The sequence below is a fragment of the Alosa alosa genome, chromosome 6 (assembly GCF_017589495.1).
Source record: "Alosa alosa isolate M-15738 ecotype Scorff River chromosome 6, AALO_Geno_1.1, whole genome shotgun sequence".
Classification (NCBI taxonomy): domain Eukaryota; kingdom Metazoa; phylum Chordata; class Actinopteri; order Clupeiformes; family Clupeidae; genus Alosa; species Alosa alosa.
This window is the reverse complement of record NC_063194.1, coordinates 22,302,029-22,312,223: the sequence shown is the minus strand read 5'-3', so window position 1 is coordinate 22,312,223 and position 10,195 is coordinate 22,302,029. Positions and strand designations below refer to the sequence as shown.

Sequence of the window (10,195 nt, the reverse complement as noted above, 5' to 3'; positions counted from 1 at the left end):
TGTCTCTTTCATGTTTACTGAAAATACCTCCAGACCACAGGTAGCTCTTCACCCACCTCACAAACATGCGGTTGTTGAGCTCTGTCATTGGATGCATTCTGACCAACCATATTTGGAGTTTAGCTTCATAAACCTGTACAAAGGTCTGTCCCTGACAAAATAGCAGAAGTCCGGTAGTAGGTAGAATTCCTATTCTGCTTTTCAGTGAGGGAAAGGAAGACTTTAGAGAAAGTGATATCAGCAAACCCACTTGTCGGCTCACTACTACAGGATACAGTAAGGAGGATGTCAGAAGTAGACGTTGGACCAAAGCTGTTTTTTGAGGGGTACCTGAGGAAAAGAAAAGATAAATGGGTGAGTGTTTCATGTAATTCCCTGTGCTTTGATGTAAATAAACATTGAACACAGGGATGTGTGGAGTTTTGTCGAGCCATCAGTTGAAAGTATTACCATGGAAGAGAGACATTTAAAACCTAATGTCTTCTCATGTAATATGTAAAATGTTCAGTAAAGCTCTAATACAAAGAGCTTAAACTCAAAGATAGATAGATAGATACTTTATTGATCCCCAAGGGGAAATTCAAGTCAAAGTCATTTCATGAATTTTCATATACTATAATAGTGTAGTGTAGTATATTCAAAGCCTGTGTGTGTATTTCGTTTCTAGAAAATCAGATGGGTCACCTATTGGTTTAGACTTCATAACACAACACTTTTTTTCTACACTAAGAAAGAGGGATGTCATGCTGTAAGTACACACATTCCTTTTTGTGTAGCTACAGATTATGTCTCTGAATACAATTGATCCAAATGAGATTCAGACCAGCACTATTGCATCATATCATAAAAAGTGAAGATTTGATTGAGCACTAATTCTACTTAATTAATTATTTCCCCTTTACATTTTTAGACCAATCTAAGAGGACAGTATTACATATACACAGTAAGTTAGTAGCATTGGTTGATTTAGCTTTTTGTTTGTCTTCATTTGCTCATTGTGAATGTATAATTGCATTGCTCATGTGATGATGTTTACTTAATTTACTTGTATTCATTTAAGCAGACACTTGTATCCAATTGATGATGACAGTAATGACGCTACTAGTCTTCTGGTCATCCTCTGTGTAGGTGCAGTCTGTGCGTGAAATGGAGGGCAAACGTCATTCATTTGAGATCACCATGAAAAATGGGAAGAGGAAAATTTTAGTGAGTTCCCCTCTGTTGTGTGTCCTGAGCAGGACAGCTCTGATTCTTTGTTTGAGGATGTGGTCTGTGGTCACTTGTCAACAAATGATGGCTATTGTTCTGTGAGAGGACAGTGGGAAGTCCCTTGACAACACTGGTCTTTGTTTCTGCATGAGAGGAGGACCTTCATCTGACTTTTTTTTTTCATCTTCTCCATCTGTAGTTGATTTGATGCTCTGTTTATAGTCCTAATAGTCAGGTAAAACACACCTCTCACTCACTCTTATCATTTGTATGTTTATCTGTTTGTGTGTGTGTGGGTATTTGTGTGTGTGGGTATGTGTGTGTGTGGGTATGTGTGTGTGTGTGTTTACAGGCGGCAGAGACGCCCGAAATGAGGCGCGAGTGGGTCAGTCAACTTTGGCAGGCCATGCAGTTATGTGGCTCTGGCCGCTCTCTTAGCCTCTGTGCGTGGTAAGCAGACCTCATGCCTCTACACCAACCACAGCTGGTTCCATAGCTAAAGGTCACCATTCTAAGTGAACAGTACAAATCACACTCATAATAGCTCAGGTGCTGTTTTGAAATACTGTGTGAATTGAGGACATTTTCATTTCCAGAGGTTCAGGCTTTAAAGCCCCTTGAGATCATCTTAATTATTAATGGAGCTATATAAACACAATAGAATTGAATGAAATGTTAACAAAGTAACATTAATACAGCACTGAATTAATATGGATTCTATTTGGTGATATGTATTTGTTTGTGTACATGTTTGCGTACATGTGTGTGTGTCTGTGTGCATGCACATGTTTACATGCACATGTGTTTGTAATGTGTGTGTGCGGGCCTTTGTCTCTGTGTGTGTGTGTGTGTGTGTGTCTGTGTGCATGTTTACATGCACATGTGTTTGTAATGTGTGTGTGCAGGCCTTTGTCTCTCTGTGTGTGTGTGTGTGTGTGTGTGTGTGTGTGTGTGTGTGTGTGTGTGTGTGTGTGTGTGTGTGTGTGTCTGTGTGCATGTTTACATGCACATGTGTTTGTAATGTGTGTGTGCGGGCCTTTGTCTCTGTGTGTGTGTGTGTGTGTGTGTGCGTCTGTGTGCACGTTTACATGCACATGTGTTTGTAATGTGTGTGTGTGTGTGTGTGTGTGTGTGTGTGTCTGTGTGCATGTTTACATGCACATGTGTTTGTAATGTGTGTGTGCGGGCCTTTGTCTCTGTGTGTGTGTGTGTGTGTGTGTCTGTGTGCATGTTTACATGCACATGTGTTTGTAATGTGTGTGTGCGGGCCTTTGTCTCTCTGTGTGTGTGTGTGTGTGTGTGTGTGTGTGTGTGTGTCTGTGTGCATGTTTACATGCACATGTGTTTGTAATGTGTGTGTGCGGGCCTTTGTCTCTGTGTGTGTGTGTGTGTGTGTGTGTGTGTGTGTCTGTGTGCACGTTTACATGCACATGTGTTTGTAATGTGTGTGTGTGTGTGTGTGTGTCTGTGTGCATGTTTACATGCACATGTGTTTGTAATGTGTGTGTGTGTGTGTGTGTGTACCCCCTTCAGGCCCAAAGAAACAAGTGAACTGAAGGCCCGAGCTTTCTCCAGCCCATGTACCTCTGATCAGCTGGCCACCGAGCTAGTGGAGAGCAGGGGGCAGCCTCCCCAGGAGCCCAGTGGTCTGGACAGGCGCCACTCGACCACCTGGCCTAGCACAACACATCCCCCCCCCGCTCATACAGCATTCAGTGAGTCAACACCCTCGGTTGGTGATGAGTAGGGATGAAAAAATGATTAATCAATTAGCTGTCAACTATTAGATTAATCAATTAGCTGTCAACTATTAGATTAATCAATTAACTGTCAACTATTAGATTAATCACCAACTATTTTGGTCGTGTATCACTTTTTGTCATTTTATAATGAAACTACTCAAAATGATCTGATTTCACTTCCTTAAACTTAAATATTTTCTTATAAATTACTAATAATTACTCCTACATGACAGTAAACTAAATATATTTGGTGTGTGGACTAAACAAAGCATTTGAGGACATATTCTTGAGCATCTGAGGACATATTCTTGAGCTTTGGGAAACATCAACATTTGACAATTTTCTGTCGAAAACGATGAATCAAAAATAATCATTAGTTGCAGAGAGAGACCACTTTCACCAACCTGGTTACAGAATCATGGGTCATTATTTTATTAAATACATAAATGACACTTAAGACTTAACAGGGATGTAAGTCTGTAAACTCATGTGCATCATACTTTAATTATAAACACAGCACTGAGAATTTCCCTCTTCCTGTGAACAAGAACGGAAAATGAACACCTCTGTTGTAAAATAATTTTACTCAGTCAACTTCCATTTTTAACAAGAATTGATTTTGGTTTCACAAACCCAAAATACTCTGCATCTATTTCATTTCACAGTCCCGTGTCTTACCTACTTTTTCAGGTAGAGTTGATTCATACAGTTCACACTCATTCAAGATGGAATACAAGCAAAACCAAGAGCAGAATCAGAGACCTGAAGATGATCTGTATGACACACTGCCGCCAGCTAGGAAATGTGAGTGACACAAATGTGTTTAACATATCAAATTTCATTTAATAGACCTACTTTTGAATTTAAACCATTTCAACGTCTTTTTTGCAGCTTTCCCTGCGACTGAAAGCATCTATGACACCCCAACATCTTACAGGAGGGTCATTGAGCAACAGCAATGTAAGAGCTGACATATGACGACCACATCAAGCTAGTATCACATGCATTACTTGTGTGTTCTTCTCTGTTCTCCTCGTATCAAATTCACAAATTCACGCAGCCACCCCCCATGTTTCCTCTGTTCTCCAGCCTACAGGGAGGCCACAGAGAGCATCTACGACGTCCCAAAGTCCCTGCTGAGGAAAATGTCTGAGCACACAGTGGGTGAGAAAGTTTGCCAAACCTACGTAGTCATTTCCATTCAGACTGTTTCAGTGCATCATTTCCACTGATGCGTTGTCAGAAACTGTCACCCAGTTTCTTCTGTAGAGAACTAAAAAAATCGAGTAGGCATTTAGAAAGTGAGAGACGTCACTCAGGTCTTGTGTTGTCGCCCCCAGCAGAAAGCCGAGCGAGAGATGACCAGCTGGAGACCGTCTCGAGTCCCACAGTAACCCAGAGACTCTAGAGGATAACCCAGCAGACGATGACAGGAGGGTAGGCTTGAGGAAGATCCCTATAGTCTCCACAGGCCAAATGGAGGATGCCTTCAAGAAGAGGTTTTATCAGTACACTGACACACAAGATTTCTTTTGAAAAGACTCATTTCATTCTCTGATGGTCATCCTACTCTGCTCATCATCAATCCTTCTGTAATCATTACATTTATATTCCATGGACAGTGTTATTGTTCTTCTCTTTGGACATTGTTTTGTTTCAATTTAAATTCTTTTTCGTCAACTGCGTTCATTTGAAGAGGCGTAAAGCAGCTGGCTTTTGTTGGAATGAGTTGAAGATATACGTAGACGAGACAAAGGGGAGCGTAGTGATCAACATTTATTGAAATCACTTTCACAATATCAGACATTAGAGCGGAGACAAAACAGGAGAGCTAGAATGATGCTGGCTGACTGGGACACAGTAGTGTGTGGTGGTCAGTTTGGGTAGCTGGACCCGGTCACTTTTATACAGCACAACTATTTACGGTCCCGGACACAAACTCTTAATTTCACAGTCAAAATATTATCACATTTTCACAAACACAATATTGCTTTTGTCTCAGCATTCCTGTGACTACAGTTATAGGAATGGATAGGGTTTGCTGGCAAAATATCAAATACAAAGTCTGACTCCACTAGCAGCTCACTACAGCAAATCACACAAATCTGGATTAATTAGCACCTATGTCATCATATCCTAAATCAGGTCTGCTATCGTGGTACTAGGATTTTTACACAAGTGTTTGTGAGCACATATAGGATAAAAGTATTTAAATAATTGTGTAAACTTAAAGAAATAAGGAAATAATCAGCCATTCATAAAGCACATCAGTATTTCTGCTACAGATAATATGTCATACAAATGAAAAAGGTAGTGTACTGAATTCACTTGAAATGATACATGCTACCGTCAGTTTCAAACATAAAAGGTTACACTTGGGATTGCAATAAAATACGATAGTTGAAGAAAAACTGCTAGGCAAAAAGCAGGCACAAAAGCTTCATAATTGGTCTTAAATATCAGTACATTATTGGATCCAAATAAACGGGCAAACATAAAGATAAAGTCAATTTGGTCTTCAAACAATATGGCCTACAATGTCAATGCTGCCCTGTACAATTTTACTCTTTATGAGGATTAACAGTGAAAAATTAAAGTACAATAACAGTGGCCTATAATAATGACATTTGATACACACGGACACATGGACACACACACACACACACACAAACACAGCTTAGTGTGGAATAAGGTTAGTGTCTATACAGCATTATACAAAGGTGTCAGGATTGTGTGTTTCTTTCCAGGCAAATTAAAGAGTGCTGATGTTGAATATTTGATGGCACTGCCTATGTTGTTTTTTAAGTGCTGTGCATGACGTATATGTGTTGTGTTTGGATAGTTTGGGATTGTTATGCATCTTAAATGTGTTCTATATGCAGTTATTGTATGGTTAGTCTCAGTGGGCACATCCAGTGCAGTATCTGTCCTTTTTTGTTGTGAATAAATATATGGTATCTCATTGTGTGTGTGTGTGTGTGTGTGTGTGTGTGTGTGTGTCCTTTGTTGAGAATTAATGTATGGTTTCTAGTGGTGTGAGTGTAAGTGTGTGTTCTGGGTGTGCAGTTAGTGTGCCTGGTTTCAAGTTGATGTGTGTGTGTGTGTGTGTGTGTGTGGTCAGTGGAGTGCAGCGGGTGCCATAGCCTGCTCACTCAGGTACTCCTCAAGCACGCGAATGATTCCACAGGCCTCGGTCAGCCCGCTGTGCTCGGCCCGTGCGTTCTGCAGCAGAACATCGCCGTTGCCACAGCCGCGCAGGAACTGGCCACAGCGGAACAGCGCATAGTGGCTCATCTCCGCCTGCCGGATGAAGCGCTTCAGGTTGTTCATGTCCTGGATGGCCTAAAGGGGGTCATGGGATGATATCATGACTGCATTCAGTAAGCAATGTACATTTTAATGACACACTAAACCATGAAGAATTAATTAAAAAGAACCTCCTTACAACCACTTATTGTGACCACTCTCCAAATAATATTTCATATACATGAGGTGTTGACTACATCAAACCCTATTGGAAACCAATCGAAATGTAGTGTGCTGTATTGATGACGTAGGGTGTTTGAGAGCACTTGATTTGAGGATGCTCACCTTAAGCTTGAAGTTCTCCAGAATTTGTCTCAGGAGGAATGGGTTGCACCTCTCGGCAGCATTCAGGAACGCTTGGATCCAGTCCTCACAGAACTGGTTACTAACTGCAAGGGGAAGATGGGAACATGTTACTGGGTTGGTGAATCTGTTTTTAATGTTAAAACTGCATTTGTTTCATTGGAGCTAACAGAAAATCTATTGCTGCTTCATCAGTAGGGAACTAGCAGCTGCTACTTAGCCATATCTGGATTTAGAACCAAACGGAAGACATACTGAGGCATCCTTGAAAATGATCCAACACGTAATGTCATTAATAAATATTTCTATCTATTAATTCAAGGAATGTCTGTGTATTTCAGTGATGTAAACCTGCACTGGAGAATATGGGTGAGGGTGGTTGTACACGCCCGGCACACACCTGCATTCGAGAGAGTGGGTGGGCTTGTGGAGCAGTCGATCACCAGGTCTGTGTGGGCGTCATCTGACATGGCTTTGCACAAGGTAGCCGTGGTGGTGTCCTCTTGAACTAAACCCTGCAGACTGGCAGCTTTGATGAATCTACAGACACAAGAGACTGATGATAATGATGAAGGCCTACAACTAAAAGATGTTAACGTTGCGTAGCTACAGATCATACAGTGTACAGGGCATTAGTGCCACATGATTGTTGCTGCTCTCTACACATTAGCAGTCAGGCAAACATGTTGATAATCAAAGCCTTACCTGACTACATCAGTCTTGGTTCTCTCATCTGCGTCATTGACCACTACAGGGGTATGACTCAAAGCCTGCAACACCAATTAATCACATTTATAATACCACTAATTATATACTGTATATCGCCCACCCCTACGGTATATATACATCGATGTCCATTTGTGGCTTTGAGCAATGCAATCAATGATTAGTAAAAGTTAATCATAATCCTGTGCTGAATACTTACTGTCAACACTGCACTCGATCTAGAACTAACGTGAGAATTTCATGGGGCAACAACAACAAAGACAACATATGTTGTTTACCGTGTTTTTCTAACTGATGGTAGTAGATAAACTCACAGTGTAACCATTTCATTTTCACTTCCTGAAATAGGTCATTTGGTTTCTATCAGAATAATCTAAATATTTTCTTCACGTCATGGTGGTGACACCAAAGATGTTTATCTGTTGATACCGCGCCAGACAGATAAAGATGCTGTGGGTTTCTGTGGGTGCATATGGGCTGCTCACCGCATGCAAGAGGAAACAGACATTGGCCTGGACCAGCTGAACCACTCTGTGAATGTGCATGACCGACTCCTCATACCAGAGACTCAGGTATGGCCTCACGTCTGACTCCAGGTTCTCCATCTGTTGAAAAGGAAATTGATGCTGATTGGGTTACAACGTCTGATGGGCCAGAGAAGAATTAAGTCAAATTTAGTATCGAATTGAATCCTGAGATAATTCGGGCCAGAAACACCTCAGTACAATTGACCAACTAAAGTTTTTTAACTTAAGTATTTCTATCACAATGCCACTGATTGTGATTTTTTTTCTGTCCTGTCACTCACCTCTGGAGTCAAGCTGCCCTGGAGACCTTGCACATACTTGTCAAGTTCAAGTCGGAATGTATGGGTAGTTAAGGAAATTACATCACCCTTGAGCATACAACACAAAGACAGAATACACTGTGCAGGGATGCTAGTGTGCTTCAGCTCAAATCAGTTGAAGAGAGAGATTATAAGACTTCAATGTAAAGATATAGATTTAGTCCTTTCTCTGAACCGCCAAGGAAGCAGACCACCCAGCCATTCCCATCTTCTGATTGGTCTGGAGAAGATTCCTGTTCTAGTAGGCAACAATAGCAACCAACTGCCTGCTCAGGGATGCTGTTTCAACAGGGAGAGGGGGGCATTGGAAAGACCACATGATGACACTACGGACCATTGTCCCATTCAAGAATTAAACCTCAATCTATGTGGAGGTAACCAGCTCCACACAATGAAATGAAAGAAGATGATAGTTTCTCTCTTTTGATTACCTCAGCTCCACAGTGGCAATGTTGCCCATTCCTCCCAGTAGAGCTCCTTTGCTCAGTCTGCGGGAGATGTAGCATCGCAGCTGTGGCTCAGCCTCTGGGGGCAGACTGCTGTCCAGTAAGGTGAGGCTGAAGCAGAGACCGGAGAGAGCAGTTAGCGGGAGAGACAGCGCGATCCGAGGCCAACAGCAAGGCGGCGGTCTTACAGGCTAGAAAGTGGGTTCATGATGTACCGATGACACAAGAAGCCACATTACACACAACACCAAGCTATGCCATGAGAATCAACAACACATTTAGCACATATACCCAACCATTGATTTCCCATATGATTTGCTCACCAGGCACAGAGCAAGACCTTTTCCCAGATCTTTTTTCAAGAAAAATATTCTGTAATATCCTTTACCAATTTAATCTGAACATTGTTTTTGTGCAGATAATTGCAGTTTATATTAAGTCAAACACTTGTAATTTAACAATGGTTGTGAGTGTGTTGCAGTCAAAACAGAATCTTGCAGTGTCTCGTATCAGGTGAGATAATGGATCAATTACTGTTAGATTCGAAACCGCATGATATGTCAACACTACAATCTTGAAGTACTAGAATGGGACTGTGCCTTGCTCTGTGAAACTGTGCATCACAGCCCATAGCCCATGTTCCAAGAATGATTGTTCGAGATGAAGCTCACAAGACAAAGCACACATGAATCCAGATAAAGACAGGAAACTTGTGACTGAGGAAACTCCATCCAAATTAAGCAAGGACCACTGTCACTGTATGATAAACGTGACCTTATTCTGTCCATTGTTTTGTTTACCTAAAGTCATCATGACATGTGGTTGAATCTGCTCTTCTTTGAGACCACGCGACACTCTCCTCTGCTGCCTCAGATCTGAACAATTGATAAAGCACTTACTACAGATGACAGGCACTTCAAAACGAGAACTAGGAAAATCACAGTGTAGGGTACCAGTTGTGTAACCATCAGTTACCATCTGCATTTAAACGTTAGCTGCAAAGTCGGGGCTTGTTACACGAGGTTAGTTAAGATCCAAATGAGCCAGAAATAGGTTACATTAACAACATACAGTCACGCTCCCGCACAAATCATTCAACCCAACTCCTTCATTTAGTTCAAGAACGTTACAACCCATCCAACTGCAGACCTTGCTCACTGTGTTGCACACCTGTGATGGAGACCACCTACCTTGTGCTTTGGTAAAAGTAAATTGAATAATAGCAGTTGATTTGTTGTATTCGCTGACTGATTCCCCCTATTTCCTCACTGTCAAAATCTGTGTCTTTTTCTTCCACATCAATCGAGTCTTGAAAGGACGAAGTCTGTGAGGTAAACATCCTTAGCCTTTAGCTATCTAACGTATGTTAGTCAAGCTAGATATTATGACGGATGTAGCAGCAGTTAACGTTAACGTCAGTGTTTCACGTGCCCAACAACCTAAGCAAATGTCAAAGTCTATATGCTACAGATGAAAATAAACAACGACTCTGGAAGATTTAGCACCATCAGTTAGATTATCTTAGGCTTTTTCAAGAACGTTAACTGACAGCACCTCACTATCAAAACATTTCTTTGACGCATTGTGCACCCAAACTGCAGTCCGTGTAGAAAATA

The 10,195-nt window shown here is 41.4% G+C and overlaps 2 protein-coding genes across 5 annotated transcripts; one reads left to right on the top strand and one right to left on the bottom strand.

Moving 5' to 3' along the window:
- Positions 1–155: 155 nt before the first annotated feature.
- Positions 156–4,615, top strand: LOC125295870. 3 transcript variants are annotated; one of them, XM_048245436.1, is made up of 10 exons: positions 156–354; positions 668–748; positions 911–943; positions 1,129–1,206; positions 1,562–1,659; positions 2,743–2,924; positions 3,642–3,755; positions 3,843–3,911; positions 4,041–4,115; positions 4,295–4,615. In XM_048245436.1, exons 1-10 carry the CDS (start codon positions 286–288, stop codon positions 4,357–4,359), a joined length of 864 nt encoding a protein of 287 aa, XP_048101393.1. In that variant the 5' UTR covers positions 156–285; the 3' UTR covers positions 4,360–4,615. The 3 variants fall into 3 exon arrangements, with proteins under 3 accessions (XP_048101393.1, XP_048101392.1, XP_048101394.1); XM_048245435.1 differs by having other exon boundaries at positions 4,292–4,615; XM_048245437.1 differs by lacking the exon at positions 911–943 and having other exon boundaries at positions 4,292–4,615.
- A 94-nt stretch (positions 4,616–4,709) lies between these two features.
- Positions 4,710–10,193, bottom strand: c6h17orf75 (chromosome 6 C17orf75 homolog). 2 transcript variants are annotated; one of them, XM_048245433.1, is made up of 10 exons: positions 9,770–10,193; positions 9,380–9,454; positions 8,565–8,690; positions 8,287–8,412; positions 8,095–8,152; positions 7,772–7,891; positions 7,266–7,330; positions 6,961–7,100; positions 6,543–6,646; positions 4,710–6,293 (listed from the first exon to the last, which is right to left on the bottom strand). In XM_048245433.1, exons 1-10 carry the CDS (start codon positions 9,916–9,918, stop codon positions 6,069–6,071), a joined length of 1,188 nt encoding a protein of 395 aa, XP_048101390.1. In that variant the 5' UTR covers positions 9,919–10,193; the 3' UTR covers positions 4,710–6,068. The 2 variants fall into 2 exon arrangements, with proteins under 2 accessions (XP_048101390.1, XP_048101391.1); XM_048245434.1 differs by lacking the exon at positions 9,380–9,454.
- Between the last annotated feature and the right edge of the window lie 2 nt (positions 10,194–10,195).

Excerpts from the sequence above, each read along its gene's own strand:
- LOC125295870 (XM_048245435.1), top strand. The coding sequence starts at position 286 with ATGTCAGAAGTAGACGTTGGACCAAAGCTGTTTTTTGAGGGGTACCTG. Across the intron at positions 1,207-1,561 it reads ATGGGAAGAGGAAAATTTTA|GCGGCAGAGACGCCCGAAAT; the intron begins GTGAGTTCCCCT and ends GTGTGTTTACAG. Across the intron at positions 1,660-2,742 it reads TCTCTTAGCCTCTGTGCGTG|GCCCAAAGAAACAAGTGAAC; the intron begins GTAAGCAGACCT and ends TACCCCCTTCAG.
- c6h17orf75 (XM_048245433.1), bottom strand. The coding sequence starts at position 9,918 with ATGTTTACCTCACAGACTTCGTCCTTTCAAGACTCGATTGATGTGGAA. Across the intron at positions 8,691-9,379 it reads ACATGTCATGATGACTTTAG|CCTCACCTTACTGGACAGCA; the intron begins GTAAACAAAACA and ends TCTCTGCTTCAG. Across the intron at positions 8,153-8,286 it reads TCAGAGAAAGGACTAAATCT|ATTCCGACTTGAACTTGACA; the intron begins ATATCTTTACAT and ends AACTACCCATAC.